The following is a 27,996-nucleotide window of genomic DNA, read 5'->3' on the forward strand; positions in this document are numbered from 1 at the left end:
GCACTTAAGTGTGTTAATAAATAGTGTCATTAAAGTGTATTCCATTTAATTACGCTTAAGTGGTCTTTAATTTATATTATATTATATTATCAGCAAGTGCACTTCTCAAAAAGTATACTTTTATTATTTTAAGCACACAAAAAGTATGCTTTCAATACACTTAAGTACGCTAATTTTTCACAAGGGATGTTTTATTTCTTTTTTTTTTTTTATTGTGAATTTTTCATATTGACTACTGAATGTTGATACAGTCGATGTCTACGAGCCACATCGGCAAATAAATATAACAGCAGATCACTTTTATTTTAGTAGCCTATATTACTTGCTTTTAATAACAAAAGTCCAACTGATTTTATGTGGTAATCTTTTTTTTAAGGTAAGTACAATAAAAATAGCAACTTATTCCCTATTTACCAGGAAACTCTTACATTTGCGGACATATTTGAAGTGGTGCTTTGCAATTTATTTACTTTTATTTCAAATGACACAATAATGACCACAAAGCAGCACGCTATTTGTTTATTTTTTAATAGGTGTTATCATTGGTAGAATAAAACTTTGCAACATGTGTAAACACAAATATTTTAGCCAAATATAATTTATGCAATGGCAAACCAGAATGAAATAACAGCAGATATCAGCTCTCGCTAAATAAAAAGACGGCTACATGCGTAGGCTACTGCGCAGGTGTAGAGCGCGCGGCTGTCTGCAGGAGGTTTGCTGGAACGCGATCCTGAGGTGAAATTTCTTTAAGAGGTTTTAAAAACTTTCTACCCTGTGGAGTATGGCTGCGAGTGATACCTGGTACATACACAGAACAATCGGGGAATAAGCCCCACTTTAGTTTACAGTAGAGATGCGCGGTTGGCGGTTACAGCCGCGGACTCCGCGGATAAACCGCGGATCGGGCGGATGACGTGACGAAAAATAATATTTTAATTAAATTCGGGCGGATGGCGGATTGACTGCTTGCTATTAGCTGTGTCCTTCTAAGCATGCAACCTTAAAAGGTGAGCACTCTGGCTTTCAAGGTGGCAGTCTCAGAAGTTCGCGAAGACAACTGAAATGAGACGGTCTAGCCTTCTGAGGACCCATTATTTGCGTCACCTGTTGCACGCGCCCCCAGTAGCTGCCCACCGCGCCTGTCAGCAGAAAACAGCGGAGACATTTCTGACTTATTAAAATGAATATGTAATCAGAAAAATATGAATTTATTTTAGAAAATATGACACATTGATGTAGATTAAACTATTCAACAGTATATCAAATAATCAACCCTAGAAATACACGCAACATAAACAGAATAATATTAACACAAAACATAACTTATAATACTAAAACAGTGACAAGAAAAAGTTTTCTAATAAATACACAATTTTATTGAATAAAGGTTTGTATTGTTTGGGATAGCCTCAGCTGTTAAGGATCCATTCGTTCTATCATTAACAGCGCGGAGAAATGAGGACGCATTTTGACACAGCTCTTATCAACGCCGGCGAAGGAGGTACGTGGCACTCAAAAAATGAAAATTAAAAACAAAGGAAATAGAAGGTCAGAAAAGGGTTGCCTGAAATAAGTTTTACAAAGTGGTAAATCAGGATGACACCAGTGCAGGCTATATTTGTGCCTTTAATTTAGGCTATTTAATATTTATTTATTTATTTTTGTCCCTGTGTGCCGAACGGAGACGGAGTTTACTGCTGATATTAGATCTTTCTAGTCTCGCGGCTGTCATCAGCAGCGCTTTGCATCGCCCAGTCAGCGGATGGCGGGCGGGTGCGGTTTTGAAAACTGGTCAGAAACGTTGGTGCGGATGGATGGCGGACGGATGATGAGTTTTGTGATGCGGTTGCGGATGAAATAATAGCCCATGCGAGCATCTCTAGTTTACAGACCGCAAATATGAGAGTTACCCGGTAAATACACAGAACAAGTGGGAATAAGATCCACTTTAATGTGCAGCCCGCAAATATAAGAGTTACCTGGTAACTCCTGTATACATATACAGATCACAGAGGTACAAGTTGCTATTATTTTTATTGTGTGTTATATTTTATTTGCCGACGTGGCTTGTAGACATCAACTGTAGGCTATACAATACACTTCATCAGGTAAGTAGCATATATGAAAAAAAAAACATATTACACATAGACCATATTACCCATAGACGTAAGTCATACATACCACGTAATATTACAATAGGTACCCTGTAGTTATGAAATACTTAGAGAATAATTTTCCATATATTCTTACCCCCTTATTACCCCAAACTTAAAATATTGTTCCCTTATAACTACAAGTACGTACTGTAGAGGTACTCTGTTGTTACAAATAGGTACGCTGTAAATTCGGTTTAATTACGCGGTACTTTGCGGGTCGTAAAATAAAGTGTTACCCTTTAGTGATGTCTTTGGGGGTCCTTTTAGAAACACCTTATTTTTAACGTGGCCAAATCCAAAACTCACACCCGATGGTAGATTTGCATTGATCTCCCTGATCAAGAAAACAATGTCGTCATAATATCCAGATTTTATTCTGTAAAGTACGTTCAATGTCTTTGGATCGCCGTTGATAAAGATCTCAATCTCTTTGCCTTCAGCAGGGTAATAAGTGATATGTTTTATACCATTGTCGAGAATAAAGATAGCATCTTCCTCATTAAATGTATACCATGACGTAGGATATTCAAATTCGATCAAGCCCACCTCCCATTCTCCTTTCAGATGCATAGTTCTTGCTAAGCTGGTTGTATAACTAGATATTTTATTTCCCGGAAAGGCTGCTAACGAAGCATTGCAGGGCAATGTAACATAAAAGCCACCCTCAGCCATGGTAGGTTTTTGCACAAATGTATGCCATCTATGCCGGTCCTTCATTTTATTGAAGGCTGTACATCAACCAACTCTTTTTCATCGATCCATGATGCAAATTTCGCAGGCCATCCGAGCCATTGTACCAGCAACAATGTTTTGTTTCCTTTCTTCTTCTTGTCTAATATTTTTTCAACTTTAAACGCATTGTTTACCTCCTAAAGAACCGGGGTTTGAAGGCGTGTAATAAATCCTTTTCATTACTTCTTCAGACATATTGTAACACCAGTCTCCACAGACGAATAACACAGAGGTTCAAAGTGATACAAGTTTTTATTGTGAAAGATTTTACATCATAAGTCATCAATGTAGTGTAGAAACTTTATACACATCACAATATTTTTGTCAAAAAGGTAATCAACCAGTGTTTCAATAATTTCACAAACATAACCCTGATCATTACTAGACATTGTAAATACACATAAATCAGACACATATGTACACATGCATAATATGTCTGTAATTCTGATACAGGTACCACATTCAGTCATCAAGTCTAATTTTTTTTTAATAGTTACAGAAATTGATTCACCCGTTAATGCATAAACGCATCAGTGCAGACCAATCATTAGAAATATTTCTTACAACAGACATTTGGTTCTCGAGATTTGTAAGGCGTTTAGCATCCACATCACATCTGTTAACAGGTACAGTTACATCAGTTTTCATTAACAATTTTATAAAGCAAGCTGGTCATCTCACATCTAATACGATGTTTAAGTAGGCACTTTACCAATCCAGTTACAAAGCATGTATTCCCCATGGTTTTTGTTAGACTCAGTCAATATGAATGATACCCTTCCAGCTGTCCACAGCGTCACAGACAATCCTTTCGTTGTCAGGGCCTCCAAGTTTTTCTCTGATCTCAGAAAGTTTTTCCACAATAAAAATTTCCTCAAGCAGTTCGTGCAAGATGCTGTCAATTGACCCCTGAACCCTCAGAGAATGAATCCTTAATCCACAACGGCTCAATGCTTGAGAAATGATATGTTTGAGTTCTGGCTTGAACAGAGCACGTGACAGTTCCTCAAAGTAAAAGTCAAAGAAATAGGCATTAGCCTCAAAAATACAGCTGTGCTTAAGCTGACTAGGATGATTAACCTCACAACCGCTACAGAGCTCTTTCAGCTTTTTGTCAACAAGATGCTGCAAAAGTGCCACAACGATTGTTTTTATGATCTTGAAGCCGTCAGTCCGGATACATCCGTCTGTAGAGTCGATCCCCGCAAAGTGTGCTGCTCCAGCTACTGAACCAGTACAACCATAAGGAGTCGTAAGGAAGGTCAGGTTGTGATATCCCAGATCCATGCAAAATTTATCCAGCCATGAGTTGTCAGAAATTGGCATAGTAATCTCCATGGGTGACGGCTCATCATCAGGCTTTGCAGTATCCGTCTCGAGGCTATGGTTGTAGGGTACTGGAACCCCATCAGGCATTGCCGGAGCAGTCCCAAGGATATTGTTGTAGCATGCTGGAACAACATCAGCCATTGTCGGGGCCGTCTCAAGAGGGTTGCTGCCGCTGTAGGGTGTTGCATTGTCATCAGGCATTGCCGGGGCCAGCTTGAGGGCACTGGTCCAGCTGTAGGTTCTTTCATCTTCATCAAGTCCTGGTACGGGGAGCGCAAAGGTACTGGTGTAGCATGGGGAAGCCATAGTTTCTTGAAGCCTGTTAAGCAAGTGTGTTGAATGATCCAAACTGGAGCCATTTTTAATGGCTGTAATAGGTAGGTGGGGTTAGGAGGCCAGTCCTCGAGGCGGGGACACACCTCTCTGGGTGGAACAACTTCACTTTAAAGAGCACCTATTATGGGATACACGTTTTTAAACATCCTTTTGTGTGTAAGTGTGTATTAGTACATGCTAACGATATTCAAAAAGTACATACCTCAAAGAAAACGATGACGCGAGTTATCGTCTCTAACGTTCGAGGACTACAAAAAACTCTCGGATTGTAGGCAACAGTTTACTTTCTGGGATTAGTGACGTAGATAAGACCAACATTATCATAGTTCAGCCCTCTCTGCTTTGCTTGGGTACGCCCTCAAAGACGGGGGTGGGGAGCGCCGAGTCAGAAGAGAGCTAAAACGGCGGAGGTTGTGAGTCCCTGCTTTGACTCTATTTGCAAACTCTTGTTTCATCGTTTAAGCGATTAAATCTCTCGAGTAGACGCTGTCTCTTTAGATGCGATGGCAAAATAGCACTTTATGGACTTCCACAGAGGACATCATGTTTATTACGGTTCCGGAAAAATCCAGTCAGAAGTTGTTCACGGAGTTTTCACAATAACTGCTTCTCATGAACCAAAGCTGGATTTGCGCGACGTCTCCTCCTGAAAGTTGGATTACTGTGCACTTCTGGATCACAGGCTGTAAGTATTCACGTTTATTATTTGCCTTTTACTGTACATTATGTTGGTTTAGACATGTTTACAAACTTGCTAAGTTGCTAAGCTAAATACAAATACAAATACCAGCTAAACTGTTACCGGTAAAATTTGTTCTCATGATCAAACTTAAGAAACTCTAAGTACAGATGATTTGTTTAAAGTTATATGTATTTTACTGTTGTATTTACTTGAAGCTTTCTTAGATTTTGAAACAAAGTAAACACGTAATGTGTGTTGCTAATGTTGGGCCATGTAATATGTAATACATTTACGTTTTAATGAATAGTCTTACGATTTATAGTCGTTGTACTCTACTGTTATAATATGTCTTTTTGACTTAATACATGTTTGTTTTATTTGTCTATATCCTAGATTCGCAGCTGGACACATCCTTCTACACTGTATGCAAACATGCAACATCATTACACACAGTACAAGGAGTCAGATTGGCATATGAGGAGCAAAGGTGTGTCACACATATGATGTATTTAGCTAGTGAAACCACTACCAGTCTTAAATGTATAACTGATGATGACAAAGTTTTTTTTCTCTGCATAATAATAGGAACCCAGGCAGTAGCATCGTTTCACAATGTTTCCATCACCATCATCAGTGGATGCCTTTGCCGTCCGTAGCCTGAGATTTCAGATTTGCAGCAAAAAAAAATTGATTTTCTCATTTATTGGAATGCTATGCAGGTGTTTAAGTATTTTAGTAACTGTGTTAAATAAAGTAGTATTTACTTTTACAATAAATTAATTGCTTGTTTATATTTTTACAGGTTGTACCTTGCAGCCATCCATTACAATGTCACCAAGCCGTAACAAAAGCAGGAGAGGGAAAGTACAAGGCTATGTTCCCAAAACACACAAGTGACATACCGTAAGCAGTAATGTTTTATTTCAAATACATTCATAATTAAAAACTTAATGTATGAAGCAGGGTAATAAATGATCAAAACAAAAGATTTATTGACCGCAATATTTCTACAGTTATGTGGAGGATGTGATCAGGCTTGTGTTTGATGAGGTATTTGAAGATAAGCTGAAGGAAACCCCGATTCCAATGGACCTGGCATCACAGTTTGAGAGACCTTCAAAGGAGGACGTGATTGCATGCCATCTTCAGTGCAGGGGTCGTCGAAAGCCAAAATTGTGACCGATCTGATCAGGAAGCTCCAAGCATATCTGGAGAACAACACACGACAGGATGATAACCTTATAGTGTCGTCTTAAATAGCACCAGCTGACAAAGCTTTGATATGCCATTTATCTGAATAGATAGCTGTAAGAAATGAATTGAACAATTTTTGAAACAAGAGCACAATATGGTTACTAAAGTATGTTTATTTGTATAATGTTTAACATTTAAAAATATATTTGTAATAAATAAATAAAAACTTTTGACTGACTACTATATTTTCTTTAAAGTTACATCTTTTGTTCGTTTGGGTACTTTGTTACTATAATGATACTTTAGTGTTATTGGTTTAAAAATGTAATAAAACTTACTCTAGTCCTGCACCTCAAAGGCTTATAGTCGGTACAATAAATGTCCTGTGTGTAGGGATTTAGACAATTTGTGCAAAACCTGGATGATGAATCACGCAGGTAAGAGGCCCTGGAACCTGTTGCATTCTCCTTAAAACCTAATAAGTAAAAACATAGCACTTATAAGTAAGCAGTCTTTCATAATAAAGTTTACCATAGTGAAATAATGTAGAACATTCATTTCAATTAATACTTTCTTTGTGCTACATTTGGTGTTTCCATGTAGTTTGCACAGTGATATAGTATGTAAGCAGTCTTTTATAATAAAGTTTACTATAGTAAAATAATGTTAACAAATGAAATAGTTTTATAATCATTTCAACAAATACTTTCTATGTGCTACATTTGGTGTTTCCATATAGTTTGCACAGTAATATAGTATGTAAGCAGTCTTTTATAATAAAGTTTACTATAGTAAAATAATGTTAATAAGTGAAATAGTTTTATAATCATTTCAAAAAAAACTTTCTATGTGCTACATTTGGTGTTTCCATATAGTTTGCACAGTGATATAGTTTGTAAGCAGTCTTTTATCATAAAGTTTACTATAGTAAAACAATGTTAACAAATGAAATAGTTTTATAATCATTTCAAAAAATACTTTCTATGTGCTACATTTGGTGTTTCCATATAGTTTGCAAAGTAATGTAGTACGTTATAATTACCTTTTGGATGTCTTTGCAACACATTTTCATCTTCGTTTAGCATTCTGGCAGAGCTAAGGACACCTAAAAAAGTTAAATCCAATCGCGTTCATTGACGGAGATCGTTTATATCGTAACGGCCGTCTGAACTCTCTGGATCGAGCTTGAAGTGGTAAGGCAGTACAGACACCATCGTTTATAGAGAAATATAGCGCTTGTTTACGTTGCCTGTGACTTTCAGTCAGAACCAGAAAACCCACGCGTAGTCAGGGGCGTAACCTTTCAAACACACGCCGAACCCAGTTGACCAATAACAGTTGAGTAGTCATCTGACCAATCCGAATACACTAGACATTTTGGGAGGCGGAGACAGGAACTAAATCCGAGCGTTTTCCAGACATGCAGAAATCGGTGAGGTATGTAAGCAATTTATAAGACTCACAGTGCATTAGTTCAAGTTTTAATAACATGTATGTACTATGGGATATTACAATAACTTGCTAACGTGCTAATTTATTAGCATAATTGGTGCTCTTTAACGGAAGTGTCGCGATCATAAAGTTCACACCATCTAAACAATTTGTCAATGCATGAAAAAATGTTGTCAAACATTCGCACATCTTTCCATTGAAACAGATATACCAAGTCATAGTACTTGTGATGCTCAGACTCTGGAATCGGCCAGGTATATTCCATGATCTTTGTCTTGTCGTTGCAGCGAAAAATATAAACAAAGTCATCTGGCAGCTTTCTACAATGGTCTCCAAGCACCCGGTATCTTGTTTGAGGAACCTCACTGTCCCACTCCGATATGTACAAAGGGTCGTCGCCACAGTTGTTCAAATCGTTCCAAACATAATTATAAAATATGAACCAGTCTTTAGCAGGGAACATCAGACAAGGATCATCAGAAGTGATTCCATCTCCAAAATCGCCCGCAAAGAGCCTGACGAACCGCGACTCCTTGTCAAACAGATATCTTCCCACACGTCTATCAGACATTGTGATATCATCTCACAAATTTCTCATTTTCATGGATAAACTTTGTCAAACTAACACTCTGTTTTTTCTTAGGAGCAAAAGTAATCCTTTCTTCCATTTCCACAGTACCTCTTGCCGGAGAAATACACAAGACTCGTCTCACCCTTTTAGGAGTCTTTGGAGCAGCCATTGCAACACTAGAACCACACTGTCTTCTTGTTTAAAATACAAACTACCAGACCTTATTTAAACACTCACGTAGGAGAGGGGAGGTGTGAAACAACAGAGACTATAGGACACCTGGATAAACATCATTTCCTGAGTAATTTCCTGAGTATAAACATCAATTACCGCCATAAAACTTTATTACAGGAAGCAAACAACTCATAAGGTGACAAATTTCACACCTAGGTGTTAGGTCGTAAATCAGGGGGTCATAAATCATATTTTGACACATGGTATATCATATTTTCTTCTCACAGACCTTATACTAACATTGTAAAACAGAAGAAGAAACATTCCTCGGACACATCAGATAATGACTATTACTTTGGATATCTTGTCATATGTGTAAATGCACGTCAACACTGCCTAAATAAATTATCAAGATAGAAAGTCGGATAGAAAGGATGTTTCCTGCTCAGTGGCATAGAAAGCTTTTCATAAGTGCGGGCCGGATACAATTTTGAATTTGATATAAACACACCAGACACACATGTGCACCTGGGATGGAAATAAGCACCACCCATGACATACACACACTAGAGCTGTAATCGGGCCTTAGAAGTTAGGCCCGAAATGTCCGGAGCCCGACAGAATGCAGCCCGAACCCGAACGTACATTTAGATTGACAGCTATTTAAAAGCTCGAACCCGTTTACAGCCCGACATTATTTAAATGTGCGCACACACACAGCTTTTGTCAAGAATGAGAAATTTACACAGGTTTTAACATTATTTATTCATGACTAATAATCTACACGCCACTTGGAAGTTGAAACAAAGAAATAAAATAAGTCATTTGTAACATTGTAACATCTCATTCTAAATAGGCTTATGCAATACACTATAAATATGCCAATAAAATTATTATTTCTTAACGAATTAAATTAAGATAATACATTCTGAATTAAGATGGGTATTTGGCAATAACGAAATTAAGAGAAAGGCTCCGCGGGATTTGCGTCGGCACTTCTCCCCATTACTGCCAACATTAGTCTATATCCTCTGTCTAAATTATGTATTTAAGACTCGATTCATATTTAGTTATACATTGAAAAACCTACTCACCAAGATTAGGCTACATGTTTTTGATGAGGAAAATCATTAAATCCAATCCACTGTAAATGAATTCAGCGCGTTCCTGCGCTACTGATTGAACTTGACCGCTCATTTACCTCACAAAGCCGGAGCGCAAGCCCGAGCCCGCCCCGAGCCCGTGTAAAATGTTAGAAAGGAAGCCCGAACCCGCCCGAGCCCGTCGGGTCCCGACGGGTCCCGTCGGGTTCGGGCAAAGATCTTCAGCTCTAACACACACACGGCCTCTCTTCCTTGAAAGATCTCTTTTACAAATTGTAACATTCATTCCATTGCTCACCTGTGAACCTACCTGTGTTCTCTCTGAAACGGATGCCTCCAACAACTACCTCTTCTAAACAAGGGTGTAATGGGTAAAGGAATATGGTCACACAGTTACAGCTGTGGCACTAGCAAACCTCAGTGATTAATATCAACATTTTTCAACTTTCAGCGTTCAAATTCACTTACAGGATTTCTCTTTAAAGAGCACCTATTATTTTAATAAATGAGCACCTTATTGTAATATACTGGTCTCCCATAGTACATATATGTGATTAAAACTTCAACTAATGCATTATTACTATATATTATAAATTGCTTAAATACAGGGCCGTCCACAGACCTTTTGAGGGGCATGTGCTGAAACTGAAAAAGGGCAACCCCCTTCAAATAAATGGCACATAATAATCATCTTAAAAACTTCATATTTATTCACTATTAATTAATGAAAAAAAATTTTTTTATGGCATTATACAGTGCAAAGGATATCTGGCATTCTAAGTTGGCTTTAACAGTTAGCCTTCTTGGTGGTTGTCTGTATTAGGCCTATTTGTAGTCATGTGTGTGAACTGCTCGTGTACTTCCTCTTATTTAATTGTTTAATATATTAATTTTCATTTGTTCCTCTGCTTAGCATACATAAAGTTCAATAAAAATGTTTGAAGGAAAAAAGCTATGTTGTTTGGTTTTATGAGCTAATTAGGGCCCGAGCACCGAGGAGCAGGCCAGAATGGCCTGCACCGTAGGTGCGAAGCCCTATTGTTTTCCTTAGGATTATTATTTTTAGGGCCCGAGCACCGAGGAGCAGGCCAGAATGGCCTGCAACGTAGGTGCGAAGCCCTATTGTTTTTGCTCGGATTATTATTATAATTTTTTTTTTTTTTACAGTTTTGGGCACTTTGGGTGCCTTAACATACTCGAAAACTCTTGAAATGTGGCACAGACGTCAGAGTCGTCTGTCACTGCGAACTGGCAAAGGCTGGAACACGTGTCACTAGGTGTCACGTGTCACTAGGCTCATGCAAAGGCTGGAATATGGGCGTGGCAAGGGAGCTCTGTAGCGCCCCCTGTAATGCAAAAACAAACATTGGGGCACAGATCGAGCAAACGTGGTGAACATGATGCTGAGACATTGGACTTGCTAAATTGCGAAGGGATTTTTGATATCTCAAACGGTGTTGCCATGACGAGGCGACAAATTTATGGCGAATTCAATGAAACAGGAAGTGTCTAATATCTAAAGCAAAAAATGTCTTATTGGGATGAAACGCAGTGTGTATGTTCGGCCAAGGATTCCGATCGCATCGATGTGCCTATTTTGAGTCTCGGGTATAGCGCCACCAACAGGCACCAGGAAGTGTGGCAGTCACAAAAGGTGGATTTCTTGACAGTTGCATATGGTGAACTTTTAAATACTCCTCCTAGGATTTTTATGCGATTGACATGATGCTGAGACATTGTAGATGATAAATTGCGAAGGGATTTTTGATATCTCGAATGCTGTTCCCATGGCAACACGTCAAACTTTACTTTCATTTTCAGGCATATTTAAGCTTTTGGCGTGCACTTTGGGTGCCTTAACATGCTCGAAAACAACGGAAATTTGGCACAGATGTCAAAGTCACGTGTCACTAGGCTCATGCAAAGGCTGGAATATGGGCGTGGCAATGGAGCTCTGTAGCGCCCCCTGTAATGCAAAAACAAACATTGGGGCACAGATCGAGCAAACATGTACGCACATGTACGAGAGTTGGTACGCATATAGATCTCATCCACCCAAACAACTTTTGCACTCAAACATTTTAGCTCCGCCCAACAGGAAGTCGGCTATTTTGGATTGTTTCAAAAATGCATGCGGTGAACTTTTAAATACTCCTCTTAGAGGATTCATGGGATTGACACCAAACGTGGTGAACGTGATGTCGAGACACTGTACTTGTTAAATTGCGAAGGGATTTTTGATATCTCGAACGGTGCTGCCGTGGCGAGGCGACAAAGTTGTGGCGAAATCAGAGAAACAGGAAGTGTCTAATATCTAAGGCAAAACATTTCTTATTATGATGCCATGCGGGGTGTTTGTTCGTCTGAAGATTCCGATCGCATCGATGTGCCTATTGTGAGTCCCGGGTATAGCGCCACCACCAGGCGCCAGGAAGTGTGTCAGTCACAAAGGTAGATTTTTTTGACAGTTCCAACTGTAGTTCTTTTGAATACTCCTAGGATATTCATGCGATTGATACCAAAAGTGGTCAACATGATGCTGAGACATTGTAGATGATAAATTGCGAAGGGATTTTTGATATCTCGAACGTTGTTCCTATGGCAACGCGTCAAATTTTACTTTCATTTTAAAGGTTTATTTAAGCCTGACAGTTGTATGCGATGTTCTTTTAAATACTCCTTCTAGGGAAATAATGTGATTCACACCAGAAGTGGTCAACATCATGCCGAGACATTGTAGATGCTAAATTGCGAAGGAATTTTTGATATCTCGAACGCTGTTCCCATGGCAACGCCGCAAACTTTACTTTTATTTCAGGCATATTTAAGGCTCTTGACGTGCTTAGATTAACCTTAAAGTTGGCACACACATCAGAGTTGTCGGCTGTTAAGTGTGCACAAAAAGGTCAGACATAGGCGTGTCTCTTAAGTGGCTCACTAGTGCCCCCGTTTGTCTAAAATATGGGGTTTCTTTCAGCTACAGTCCCCAAATGGCTCAGTAACAACATGAAATAGCCCACTGATATTTACCCACTTGATGCCCTTGCCCACCGTTCATCGTTTTCGCGGACGCACCGTTTAGCGGTAAAAAACGTGCGAGGGCCCGCCATTGCTGCTTGCAGCTATATTTTTGGAGCCTTAACATACTCAAAAACTCTTGAAACTTGGCACACAGGTCAGTGTCCCGTACCACTAGGCTCATGGAAAGGCTGAAACACGGGCGTGGCACTGGGGCTCTGTAGCGCCCCCTGTAATGCAAAAACAAACATTGGTGCACAGATCGGGCAAGCATGTACGCACATGTACGAAAGTTGGTACGCATATAGATCTCATCAACCCGAACAACTTTCGCCCTCTAACATTTAAGCTCCGCCCAACAGGAAGTCGGCTATTTTGTATTGTTTCAAAAATGCATGTGGTGAACTTTTAAATACTCCTTCTAGGGGATTCATGGGATTGACACCAAACGTGGTGAACGTGATGTCGAGACATTGTACTTGCTAAATTGCGAAGGGATTTTTGATATCTCGAACGGTGCTGCCGTGGCGAGTCGACAAAGTTGTGGAAAAATCAGAGAAACAGGAAGTGTCTAATATCTAAGGCAAAACAATTCTTATTGTGATGCCAAGCGGGGTGTTTGTTCGCCTGAAGATTCTGATCGCATCGATGTGCTTATTGTGAGTCTCGGGTATAGCGCCAGGAAGTGTGTCAGTCACAAAGGTGGATTTTTTGACAGTTCCATCCGATGTTCTTTTAAATACTCCTTCTAGGATATTCATGCGATTGACACCAAAAGTGGTCAACATGATGCCGAGACATTGTAGATGATAAATAGTGAAGGGATTTTTGATATCTCGAACATTGTTCCTATGGCAACGCGTCAAATTTTACTTTCATTTTAAAGGCTTATTTAATCCTGACAGTTGCATGCAATGTTCTTTTAAATACTCCTTCTAGGGAAATAATGCAGTTCACACCAGAAGTTGTCAACATGATGCTGAGACATTGTAGACGCTAAATTGCGAAGGAATTTTTGACATCTCGAACGCTGTTCCCATGGCAACGCGTCAAACTTTACTTTTTTTCAGGCATATTTAAGGCTCTTGGTGTGCTCAGATTGACTTTAACTTTGGCACAAACATCAGATTTGTCGGCTGTTAAGTGTTGACAAAAACGTCAGATAAAAGCGTGTCTATTTAGTGGCTCACTAGTGCCCCGTTTGTTTAAAATGTGGGGTTTCTTTTACCTACAGTACCTAAATGGGTCAGTAGCAGCATGATATTTATCCACTTGATGCACTTGCCCACCGTGCATCGTTTTCTCAGAGGCACCGTGTAGCGGTAAACAAACGTGCGAGGGCCCGCCGTCGCTGCTTGCAGCTATATTTTTTATTATTTTGTTAACATGTTTATGTATTTCATTGAGAAGATGGGGAAATATGAGATTTAAGATCAAAATAATATAGTAAAATACTATAAACAAAAGGTTGGTTGTTCTCTTTCATGCACTGCACTTTCCTTAAAATAAGCCAGCAATGAAAACATATAAAACTTGTGGTCAAGTCATTCAGGGCTAACTTTTTTGATATTAGGAGCACTGTAGCCCCTGACAGAAATTGTTAGGAGCGCAAGAATCAAATTTTGAGCACACCTTAAATCAGCCTGCAATTATTCAAATTTTCCCAAAAATAACTGCATCACTGAAAAATACTAAACATACTAAATCCAGATAGCATATTGTAATGAGATAAGTGGCAGGGCAATATACATACTTGTATCCTTTACGTTTCTCGTCTTCTATCCAGTTTTCCTTAACTGGGCATCTGGGGACGTATTACAGAAACTCTCTATCTTAGGTCTTAACTTAAGATATGATGTGATAAATTAAGATTTTTCACAAATTCATATTTCAGAAGCAAATCTTAAGTTGATTTAGGATTCTCATCTTATCTCACCAAATCTTATTTCATCTCTAGTTAGGAAATCCTAAATTGCTTAATCATGTTCGGCTATCAACTGTCAGGTCTGTTACCAAGCAACCAGCAATGTTGCTGCTACAGTAAACAAAATAATTGTCCCTTTATTTCAATGGGGCAGAAAAATCAATTTTATTAAATTCATTGTAATCATAGTCTGTGTTTTTTCTTGTTTTACCACATCATCTGTGAGTTACCATTAAATTTAAACATTTAGCAAATGTGACTTACAAAAATGAGAAAACTATTCTTCCTAAGTGCCAGGATACTACTGTACATTTCAACATTTGATGGAGACAAGAGAAGAAATAGATGCTAAGTCAAGTTTGTACTGTATTCATTATGATCCCAACAATTGTTCATAGATAAGATAACTGTTTTTTGACGATGAGGGATGACAGAGATTAAAAGATCGCTCCATTAGTGAGAAACATTGTGATTATGTGAATGAGTGAAGGTAAAAAATATTCAAAGAGTAATCCAAAAACAAACAATGCTGTTTTTCATCCTGTACTTTGTTAAAAAAAATCCAAAGTCATTCTTCCGCAGCTCTATCATAATGTGATTGTTTCAGCTGGCTATCATTAAAGTTTTAAGTTAGAACACCTGTGAGGTAACCCCTAAAGTTAACACCGTTTTTAGGATGTTTTGTCAAGTTAGGATACTTCTTTAAAATAAGAATACATTTAGGAACGTCATTCTGTTATAGCTTTTGTCTTAAATGAGGTCCTAACTGAAATTACCATGGTTACCAAACAGTTAAGCTAAGATTTTAAAGTAAGGATTTTTCTGTAATACGCCCCCACGTATATAAAAGTATATAGCCATGGCACTCATCTCATTATATACTCATTTAAACTATAGTTTAATAAAATAATGTATGTTACCAGCAATACATCAGTTACAACCTTACTACAGTGATTGTATTTCCTATCTGCTGACCTCATATTATTTTTGCTTCAAAAGTGCATAACTCACCTGTAAAATCATTAAACAATTCCATAAATGTTTCTTAGTTTAAAAAAGATTCTTATTTTATTTTTTGACTTTTTGGGTCACACTTTATTTTACGGTATCACTGTTACAGTGTAATTATACATTTAAGCACTAAGTAATAATCATTAATAACATGTACTTACTATAGGGTTGGGGTTAGGATTAGGGTTTGGTTTAGGGTTAGTTGCATGTAATTATGCATAATTAACTGGTATTCCTATAATAATTACATGTAACATGTGTAACAAAGACACCGTAAAATAAAGTATTACCACTTTTTGTTATTGCACTTTAATTGTAAAGATGTTCCTACAATTAAAAACAACTAGTTTGATATTTATATTCCCTTATTTTTTAACTATACTAGAATCCTCCACCTCTCCCCGTTTTAAATAAAGTAACTTTTACTCAGAGTAAAATTAAAATGACTTTTTACTTTTACTTGAGTAGATTTTTAGACCAGTAACTTTACTTTTACTTAAGAAGATATTATTAAAGTAACTTTACTTTTACTTGAGTACAATATTTTATTACTCTTTCCACCTCTGCACTCCAAGAGCGAGGATGGCTCCTCCTCTTCCTCCGAGGATTCTGAGGTTGACACAGAGGTAGAAGTAGACCAGCTGTAGTGTAATTCATTAGAGGGATCTTCAGCAGACTTGTGAGGTGGTGAGAGCGGAGAGGAGATAAATGAAGTGACGGCAGGATGGACGTAAAAAATGAAAAAATCTTCTTGTCTTCCACAAACACTGAGACACTCCACTACTTCCCAGCGGCCAGAGATTTGATACCAGGGCTTACACACTATGCCACTGCCCGAATCAGTGCCCTGATTTCAAGCTTTTACTTGATGCTGATGCATGAAATCCTGCAGCATATTAGGGTCATGACAAACCTACATGGGAGACACTCGCAGACTGGAGAGATCTTGAGACAGAGAAACTGCAGGCTTATGTGGGGCTGCTTATTTTGGCTGGTGTTTTCAGATAAAAATTAATCAGCCCTCAGACTCTGGAGTGAGAAATCAGGACAGGGTACGTTCCGGGCTATGATGTCCCACAAAGGGTTTCACTACATCAGCCATACACTGTGGTTCAATTAATGTTAATATATTGTCATATAAAGGGTTAATTTTTTTCACAAATGTAATTAATATTTGATATATATGTTTCAGGCAGAAGTCATTTAAAAAAAATGTAATCGTTTAAAGTGGAAAAAAATTATTGATGAATGATATTTTTAGAGCAGTTTTTGGGAAGGTGTCATTTTGGCCTTAGGGTCACAAGTGTGAGTTTTGTATAAAATCTGGCCTTGTTCAAAAAATAACAATGCATTAAAATCAATAACAATGCATTAAAATCAATGTTGCTACCAATCTTTGACCCATCCCAGGGTATCATAATAATAATAATAATAATAATAATAATAATAATAATAATAATAATAATAATAACAACAACATGGTAGTTCAAATGTGTTTTTTGGAAAATATTTAGTTTTTAGTTTTTTCTGTTAAAAAAACCAAGGGTTAATGTAAACAAATGGGCATATAAAGGGTTAAAATTTCCACAAATTTAAATAATATTTGATATGTATGTTTCAGGCAGAAGTAGTTCTAACAGACTGAATCGTTTAAAGTGGAAAAAATATTGACGTATTATATTTTTAGAGCAGTTTTTGAGAAGGTGATATTTTTTGGCCTTAGGATCACAAGTGTGATCAAAAGTAATGTTGCTACCAAACTTTGACCCAATCCCACGGTATAATAATAATAATAATAATCAGGCATGAAAACGGGTCAGGGGTGAAAAAGGTGAGAAGGGCGCTCGAGGGGCGATGTGGCCTCTGATGGGGCCGCGAGGTGGGAGGACCCCCCCAGAATAAATATTATGGGCTCATTAGGGAACATGCTGTAACTTAATTTATTTATTCTTCAGGCATGTGATTGGCCAAGGACAAAGAAGAAGTAAGGAACTCAACATCCCTCCACGTGCGCAGAAACAAAATTCCCACCATAACATACATGACCATTATTTAAATTATTTTATTCTGACGGACAATTTTAAGTTGGCATTGCAATAGGGTGAACCTGAAGGCCTACATCTAATTTAAAATGACTTAATTTTACAATTTAGTACTGGTTAAATGAATTACATTACGGTTTTTGAGTCATGGGTTGAATAATTTTCAGATAAGCAAAAAAGTGATGTGGAAAAATAAAATAAGAACAAATCAAGACATTACAAGCATATAAAATAGAAAAGAACAAAGTTACAAATAAAGTAAGATCTAACAGTATTGATTAGGTAGAAAAACAGTATCAAATTAACATAACACTGTTTTCATACTATAAATTAAATATAATTAATCTTTTTAAAGCTATAAAAGTGATTTTCCTTTTGTCTTTTGTAGTTTGATTAACATTATGACTCAAACATAAGTATTTCTTATAAGACGAACTGTCCCTTTAACAACGGAGAAGCGATCTATACACTGACACATGATCAACTTCTCACGTATAATAAACGACTGTTTTTATGAGAATACTTTCAGAGACTGTGGTATTACAATAAAGTTTGTGCGTATATCTCCTGTCAAGCCCCAAAAAATATGCGTTTGCTTTGCGTGATTTTTGAAACGCGCGTTGGCCGTGGGCTTTTGAGTTTGTGCGCGTATGCGTACTTAAAACAGTTCACTTTAGCATCTTTGTCGCTCAAATAGTCTAAAATCGCTTAAATGTTACTGTAAACGGTAAACTTTCTTATTAACTGTATTAGTAACAGTATGTTCTTATTACAGCATTTCAAGCAATATTTTGCAGTTTCACCATATTTATATTTAAGTACTTACAGCCGTAGACTATAGACCAATGTGACTTACAAGCGAGGAGTACGTCCATAATTCGTTCCAATCCATTCCAACAAAAAATATTTTAGGTCACTTTGCAGTGTCAGTCTGTGTAGATATGTTGTTTTAATTGGTTGATGCCTTCTACAATGATAGTTTTACAGCGTTTTGTGTTGACGTCCCGAAGGCAGTCGCTCTGCGCATCTTCAACAAGCTTGTATGACGAAGAACACAGAAATGCGGATGACATCACAGTAGCGCGAGAGCCGTTCGAAAGTAGACTTCCTTATGGCTTCTCGATTCACTCTCGTGATACTTTGATGTCACCTGCCTGCCTGTCGGTTTTTGCAGCGCAGCATGAACTCAAACAAATTTAATGTCTGGGATACATGTTTGGATGACGGCGAAGGGCGCGTCTTCAAACAACGCGCGCATACCCCCCCTCCCCCCAAAATGTTTTCTCATCGAATCTACATGATTCACGTGGGTCACCTTTTTTGGCTTCAAAACGGCGAATTTCGCCGAAAGGTGAGGGATTTTCATGCCTGAATAATAATAATCACATGGTAGTTCAAATGTGTTTTTTGGATATATTTAGTTTTTTGTTTTAGCTGTTAAAAAAAACCAAGGGTTAATGTAAACAAATGGGCATATAAAGGGTTAAAATTTCCACAAATGTAATATTTTATATGTATGTTTTAGGCAGAATTAGTTCTAAAAGAAATCGTTTGAAGTGGAAAAAATATTGATGTATGATATTTTTAGAGCAGTTTTTGGTAAGGTGACATTTTTTTGGCCTTGGGAACACTTGCATAAGTAAGTTTTTTGAAGGAACTCTTGAGGGTTAAGGAACTTCAGCATCTCCCCATTGGTTCTAAAAAACATTCAATACAGATGCTATAGAAACCATTCATATTGAAACTCAGCGTTCCCCTCCCTCATCACATCTGCAGACTTTTTAGCAAAGAGCTACCAAATTCATCTAGCCTGGTTAGCCAGACCTACATCAAGATGTAAGGTCTGGCAACTCTTCACACAAACGGCTCAATGCAAGGGGCGGGATATAAGGTTGTCCCTCAAAATGCCTCTGCACGCAATAGGATAGCGCTATGACGGATCAGAGCAACGAAGAAGGTGACGTAGTTACCGTAACCAGTCGGCAAAACTCCAAACACATCTTTCTTGCTTAAAAAGGATCAGTAGGGTTTATTTGCTCTTCTCTCAAAGAAAAACATAAGTCTAAGTCCTCCAGAGTCGCGGCCAAAGCCGCTTCAAAAGAAAGCTGTTCGCCAGCAGCAGCAGCCATTCTCTGTTTTCAAGTAGGAACCGTTGCAGCTCTGTCGTCATCATGTTAAGCCCGCCCCACAGACGCTACACACGATGTGATTGGCCTGACCAAATTTTGGTTTTTGGACCGGTTAAGTGTATTGTGAGTGCCTAGACTAAACCCTGGCAGCAAATATATTTTGCGGCCGCTAGGGTGCGTCTAGATTTCTAGGCTAAAATTCATCAGGATTACATCCCAATAATTGTCTGTTAAAACTGCTGCCATCACCTCACTTCCTAATATAAGACTTACTATCTTTTCCTTTTTCCTGATCTCTATCTATTCATTCTTACAAAAAATAACCCATGGCTATGTATACTGTGTTAGACTTGATGAGATTATTTCCAGTGCACTTATGTATTGCTGTTCTTGTGTTGCTATAATTGCTTCTATTGTTTACCTCATTTGTAAGTCGCTTTGGTCAAAAGCGTCTGCTAAATTACTAAATGTAAATTTAATATCCTGTCTGCACTATGTTTACATTCCACCTACTTTATACATGTACATGCATGCATATTCTACTTTTATTTCAACTTTATATAGTTCCTATTATATAGTTCCTATTAATTTAAAATGTACATATTTTATTATTGTCAGTTGCTTCTTTAATTTTTATTACCCCTCTATTTCTTGCACAATTTAAGTTTAGTTGACCAGACCTACATTTCACAAGTGGTAACGTGTATAACTGTGTATGTACTAAATAAACACTTGAACGTTATTCAAACTCTTTCAGATGAAGATCTGTAAAGTTTATTTGACAATTTTCTATTAAATCCAGTATCCTAAAAAAGCAAACTTAAACTAGGACATAGTGTCCTAAATGTGTATTAGACATATGGTTAAAACAAGTATAATAAAACCTATCAATTATGAATCATGTCATTTTATTAAAACAAAGAAAAAACAGAGTGCTAAACAAGATTTTACAAAGATTTTTTTAAAACAAAATTGACAAAGAAGGGTAACATGCATTAATACATGAACAAAATCACTTAGCATTTTTGCATTTTCAGTACACTTATCACATTTAGCAAATGTTCACACATCTGATGTTACAAAAAATCTCTAAAACAAATCTAAATAACAAACATCTTATTCAGTACATCTTTATCACATTTGACTCAATGTTTCTGTACTTGAATTCTGCACTTTTGGATTCTACTCTCGGAAAGTGCTCAGGAAATGAACACCTCTGCTGGTGTGCTGAGCTGTTGAGGTGCAGAGCCTGAATCAGACAACTTCTGACCACCAGTTAGGTTGGAAGACATTTTCTTTTTAAGAAGTTGCACACTGATTTGCAGTAGCTCACTTTCAACAACTGGAGCACATGTGTAGATTTGTTTGGTCGTGCCCTTTATGAGTAGAGAAAAAAAGATGCATTATACCTCACATTGAAGCCTATGACAGTTGACTAATAATTAAACCAACAATAGTGGTAATTTAAAAAATTACAGTCTTTGTACTGTTCTTGGCAAATAAAGGTTCTGTTTCAAGTCCTAGTGAAGTGCCTTACTGCATACACTCCATTCAAGCAACATTTAACTTTGACCTTATTCACCATTTTAGTTAAGTTAACTAAGTGTGTGGCAATGCATCTGGCATTTCCTTTTTAGTGAATGATACAAAATGCAAAACTGCATAAGATTATTGTCTCAATGTTGTTGTCCACTGTTTCAAACATTCTTCCTTGCCTATTATCCATTAAATAGCCATATACTGTATGTAGGCAGCTTACTAGATATTGAAACAGAACAAAATTTTAGCAGCCCAGTTGTCCGGTTGCAAGAAAGCCTTTTAACTAAAAAATCTATTTTAGTTAAATCTATTTTTTAGTTGTTAAAATGTATAACGTTTTTTTTTTCAGAAATCTGTTAATCAATCCAAGTCTTGATCAAAACTGCTTAATGTTTACAAAATTCCAGGATTTAAATTTAATTGAATCAAACTCTTTAATTGCAAAGTTCATAAATTATATCATTGATTTGGAGAAAAAACACACAAAATGACTTATTTTCAATATAAAAAGTGATTATGAACTGAATTTGTTTTAACTTTTATCACATTATTGGGCATGTCAAAAATTAGAAACAACATTGGTTTTGATGCATTGTTAGTTTTTGTGCAGCATAAAAAATTTTTCCTCACTCTTTTACTGTTCATGGCTGTTTTTTGGTGTTCAAAGACAGTGGCAATTAAGAAGTTTAAAATCCTGGAATTTAGTAGTTTTGATCAGGACAATTATGCAAAACAATTTGAAAAAAATATTTCTGATAATTTTTAAATCAGTTTAATTTGGTGGATGTGTTCATCCCAAACAACACAAAAGGGTAGTGAATTTGAACATTGCACAAGGGTTAAGGGTACCCTTAATGAAACATGGGTTCACTTAAGAAACTATAAGGCTATCAGTAAGTATTCACCCTTAAATGCTAAAGTATTCCCTTAAGTTCTGTAATGTGTTCCTACAAAGTCCTTAGTACCCACTTTACCTGGTTGCTAAAAAAACATTATTTTCCACACACCGTACATTTTTGTAGCTCCAGATACCCCTGCCTTCCTCAAACGCTCTGATTTGTTACAAAGCTCATCGATCTGAAAAGCGATATGTCCCTGATTGGCAAGCCTACTATTACATTGTGATTGGCCTGAATATCTCTGATGTCACCCGGAAATGTGAAGCTGTGATGTTTGGAAAGATTAGCTTTCAATGCAATACTGACAGAAGTTAATATCGTCTTAACTACCTTATCAATACAAGCCAAATCTGATCCAGAAAATGCAGATGACCATGGCTGATCAATCAACGTTGTAAGGTAAGGATTACTAAAACATTAAACCCATGACTGCATTTGTGATCGTAAAAACGACGAACAAGCGCTACTCTGCACTGCACAAAACTTGCGTTGGAATCATGGTTTAGTCAATAGTAAATTCTTTAAATATGAAAACATAGACTATAGGCTGTATGTCAGATGTGGGCAGAATTATGATAATGACCGTTGTGTCCACGTCAACTGGCCCAGGAAGTAAACTGATGTCTATAATCCGTGTGTTTGTTGTAGTCCAAAAAAAGAGATTTAAGTTGGAGACAATAACTCGCGTCATTGTTTACTTTGGGATATGTACCTTTTGCATATTGTTAACATGTACTAATACACACTTACACACCAAATTAAATGTAAAATTGTGAATCGGATAATACTTGCTCTTTAAAATATTAAGGGAACATAACAGGTCCCTTTACGTCAAACCATCACAGCTGATGTTATAGTTACTTACAGTAAGAAGAGGAAGTACAGAGGCGCATTTCTAACAATCGTTATCCCTTGGAGAAAAGTGATACACAGTTACTAGGAGAGTATCGGTTTGATCGCCAGTTAATGCAAAGTGCTTTAAGGTTGAATTATTTTTATATTTTATACATGCAGTACTTTACCGTGTGTTATCTGTGAGGTTTTCAAATGAACGGACCCAGCTTTGTGTACAATGTTAACACTGAGATGTTGTAACAATAGCAACCGCTTTTCCCCATCATAAAAGACTTGGGTTAGGGTGAAAGTTAAGACCTTTGTTGCAACGCTTTAAAAAAATTCCTTTTCTCAAGGAATTTCCCCCCCTCAGGGAAACCCTTACTTAAGGATTCTCATGCAACCGGGGAAACCCTAACTTAAGGATTCTCATGCAACCAGGCACAGGTGATTAAAATCATCAATGGAATTCTATACAATGGAAGACTAGAAAAGATAGGCATATACTGTGCGATTTTTGTCAGATTTTGAGCTGATTTCTAAGATGTACCACCAGTTTAAAAAATCTTTGCTTTGTTGTGTGGCACGCAGTGTACAGGGTGAGGGGAAGGAGAGGCAATTAACCTCCCGTAACCGGCAATCTTGATGTTTTTCTCTCACTGTCACTTTTTTGCCCTGTGCATCAAGTGTGCATATTGTCACCTACTCTGATGTTATGCAGTTATGTCGGACAATATAGTGTGAGCACGTAAACAATGAGCTTCAGCTGTTTATTGCATGTGATTTACTTGTACAGTGCAAGTTAGTGTTTAATCACAACATTGCTGAAATCACACAGTGTATGCCCAGCTTAACAGGAAGAGAGTAAGACTAAGACTATTAAGTACCCTGTCATTTTTTAGCAATTGTCTGCGTATGGCAATGTCCTGGCGCGCACACAGTGCCTTGCAGCGATAGCCAAAACTCCTCAGCAGACTGGCCCTTTCCATTCTTCTGTTGTGTGCAGCCATGTTCAGAGCTCCCAGATCATGCTCTAACACTTTATCAGCATCTACGATAAACAAAAAGTATGAACAAGTGGTGGACAATAAAACTGAAAAACTGACTAAAATAACGTTAGAGGTTTCACACCTATATATGTGCAGCCTGGTGGCCAGGGTATACTCACTGAACATTACAATAGTAGAAGAATGTGAATGATGAATTATCACAGCAATATCACAGCTGCACATAAAATATTTTAATTCAGACAACAAAACAGGAAACGCATGGTTCAAAAGCTGACCAACTGTTGATGCGCATCTTGCTGGCGCATCTGTGACCAGGGGGTGTTTCCCATAAAACATAAAAGCTCTGGCATACTTTTTAAAAAGTATGCTATCATTGAAAAAAATCTGGTACAAATGAACTTAAAAAATTAGCTTCTTTTCATTAGTTCAGAACTGAACACAACGGTAAAGTTCCCTCTGGATGGTAGACTAATTCGAGCTATCATCGGTTCATGGCTACTGCATAGGTTCTGGAGTTATACTTTCTTTGGCATTGTAACCTTTTTTGGTTTATTTCATTCCACATCCGTTCACACACAAAGCAACATCAAGCTACAAATAACAGATACACTGGAGTGTCAATTTGTAGAACAAAAGATTCAGAGATTCAGGGAAGCATTAGAGAGCAGGGGCTCAGGATTTGTAAAATGAATTCATTCAGTACACTAGGCAGCGGCATTTAGTTTTAAACACTACAGTCCCGTCCCAGAATAAACAAATGAGAGTTTGAAGTTGAAACTAAAAGGCGTTTCTCAATACCAAATACGCCAAGTTCGGACTTGCGTCCTTTGTAGTTCGGACTTGCAAGTTCAGACTCGGAAGAACGAACTCCCGAGAACAGGAGGACGTGAGTCCGCTTATATTGCAAATGGTACAGAGAGTACTTGAGGTCGTCATTCAGTCTAACCAATACGTGCAGTCCTGGCTATTCTTATTTTAATGTATTTTTAACGAAATATGTCAAATGCAAAAACCCTAATATGTGGTTAAGGCAACACGTGAATACGCTGATTAGCTTAATGTATTTAATACAAAATAAAGTATGATAAAAACACATTTATTTATTTTATTATAAAACCATCTATTGTAGTACTACTAAACTTTAATATACGATTGTACAACATGAAATAAACACAAGAAAAATACCCAGTTTAAGTAAATCGCAGTAATTTAATACAGTGTTAAGATTATATAAAAGTATATGTGATTTAAGTTATGAAACTTTACCATTAGTTAAAAGGATAACAAACAACACTTCATATGAATAATAAAGAGAAATATATATCCAAACAGAATATTTTATGTTTGACCATCAGACACTGGAGGGCAGAGCAGCTGCACTGAGATCGGGGCAAATTTCAGAAGGACTTGCCGAGATGTCTCCCCAAAGTAAACGCATTTTTCAAAGTGACTTCGTTATTACTGTGAAAGTGTATATTTAAGCAATATCGCTTGAGTAGGAGTGTGATATAGCTCTATATCATCACGGCTGTGATTAGGCCAGAGGCACGAGTTTCATAGCTCTTCAGATTCAGATCAAATGAAGATGTTACTGGGGGAGGACAGACACCCATCAGCTGCTACTAAATTCATTTATCAGTTACACACCATCAGAAATAATCCACAGCCCTGATCTTGTACAGTACTTTTATTCTACCTCTCATGTGCCTCCATAAATGCACATTTCTATACTTCAAATGTTTATATTTCAAAGTTTACTTTATATTGTAAATATCCTCTGATTCTATTTTATTTTATTTACAGTAGTACTTCATCCATCACCCAACACCTTACCTTAATTGCACCTTAATGTTTGTTAATATTTTGTTATTATATGTTTCTTGTTTTATGTATAATGCCTTGGCAATATTGTAAGGGACACAATCATGCCAATAAAGTTCTTTAAATTGAATTGAGAGTGAGAGAGTGAGAGTGTGTGTGAGAGAGTGAGAGTGTGTGTGTGTGTGTGTGTGTGTGAGAGAGAGAGAGTGAGAGTGTGTGTGTGTGTGTGTGTGTGTGTGTGTGTGTGTGAGAGAGAGTGAGTGTGTGTGTGTGTGTGTGAGAGAGAGTGAAAGTGTGTGTGTGAGTGTGAGAGTGAGAGAGAGAGAGAGAAAGAGAGAAAGAGGGAGAGAAAGAGAGAGATTCAAGAAGCAGGTAAGCAAATGTACTGCTACTGAACGTTTATAAAATAGTACTATAGTAAATAAAACATTGCTACATGAAAAGAAGTCTATTAAAAGGTTCTATTTTTATGGTATTTTAAAGGTGCAATTTGTTAGATTTTGCAGTAAAATATCTAAAAATCACTAGGCCAGTGCTATATTTTGTCCAACTGATTACTATCAGTATCTATAAGGTTTTTAACTACTTGTAAATCATGGAAAAAATGGCCATACAAACACTGAGACGGGGCAGTGCAGTCGCCTGTCTATGACGTTAATATCCACGTGACCCTTTGTTACCGTTTTTACTGACGTAAAAAACACACGACAGCAGTGACGTTGGACAAATGCAGAAGTATGCGTTAGTGCCTGTCAGGCTACATGCTTGTTTATGGACTAAGATTACCCTTTACTGTCTGCCGCAGGTTGTATCGGCAAAGACACCATTGAATTTGGACTAACACCTATGACTACTGTAACATCTATGACTAACAATTTCGTTTTGAACATCAAAAATAACCTTACATAATGAAATAAAACGATGTCATCAAATGCAACATTTATAAGACTTGATTACCTAATCCGTCAACGTGATTTCTTGTTCGCGTCTGATTGATGGCCATCAGCGGTTAAAAACTACAAATCCAATAATTCCACGTTGCTTCAGAGCGTCATTTATCTACGTCATTTGTTATTATTGCTGTTTTGGCGCCATCTAGTGGCGAATTCTACGTATTCCACCTTTAAAGAATAAAGGGAAAATGTAATTAATGAGTAAATTAAAGTACAAGAGGCCCCATTACCTTTGTTGGCATTGTTGGGTAACTTTGATCTGAAATTGGAGCAGCCCAGATTAATACTTTGTGGGAAACATTAATTAGTGGTGCTTACATTTATGCAAAGCTTCACTATTATTATTCCTCAGGGATATTTTTCTTCTTGTTACATACGGACAAAACTTTGGCGCGTAACTTGCCGTTTGCCGTAGACCCATGAATGAGGGCTCAAATCGACCTGCTTTTTGATAATTCATGCTGGCAAGTAGCCTATGGAGCAACATCATTGGCCACTGCCAAGCCACCCCCTAGAATCCAAATAGAGTACCCTAGCAACCAAACAAACAAAGCCTTATAACTCTGCATCAGAACATTGTAGAGACATGGGTTGGACCGTTATACTTGTGGCTTGGAGTGTAATCACTAAGGGTGTCCTCGACTAAGGATTTACATATTCGAATCAGAATTGTCGAATCTTTCCATAGTCAACCGATAGTCGAATCATCTATGTTTGTGTGCATGGGTTGGGAGGGGGCCAGACCAGGTACAAATTGGTAACTTTTATTTTCTTTCACAAGCAGAACACATAAACAACTTTCTGATAAAGTGAACAAAACTGTCTTTCAAGTAATAAACGAAGACAAAACTGACGATGCATTTATATATTTTTTTAAAGGTAAAATGTAAGGCAACATTTGTTTAATTATTCCTCATAACATTTTAAAGCCACGATCTACAGAACATCACACAAAAATACATTTTGATAACTAAACCTAAAAAAATAACAAAGGTGATCCTGCCTTGGAAACTTCGGCTTCAATTAAGTGTTTTTATTTAATTTGGAGATAGCGCGTCAAAGCAGTCATGACCAAAAAAACCCG

At 37.4% G+C, this 27,996-nt stretch overlaps 1 protein-coding gene across 9 annotated transcripts in view; it reads right to left on the bottom strand.

The window, feature by feature from the left end:
• Positions 1 to 20,745: 20,745 nt before the first annotated feature.
• Positions 20,746 to 27,996, bottom strand: part of zc3h13 (zinc finger CCCH-type containing 13) — a 301,826-nt gene continuing 294,575 nt past the window's right edge. For all 9 annotated transcript variants that reach the window (XM_073814423.1, XM_073814422.1, XM_073814421.1 and 6 more), the window contains 2 exons: positions 24,016 to 24,179; positions 20,746 to 21,232 (listed from right to left, as the gene is read on the bottom strand). In XM_073814423.1, the coding sequence (XP_073670524.1) occupies positions 21,056 to 21,232; positions 24,016 to 24,179 (341 nt within the window). In that variant the 3' untranslated portion in view covers positions 20,746 to 21,055. The remainder of the gene's footprint in view (positions 21,233 to 24,015; positions 24,180 to 27,996) is intronic.

This window comes from Paramisgurnus dabryanus, chromosome 4 (assembly GCF_030506205.2).
Source record: "Paramisgurnus dabryanus chromosome 4, PD_genome_1.1, whole genome shotgun sequence".
Classification (NCBI taxonomy): domain Eukaryota; kingdom Metazoa; phylum Chordata; class Actinopteri; order Cypriniformes; family Cobitidae; genus Paramisgurnus; species Paramisgurnus dabryanus.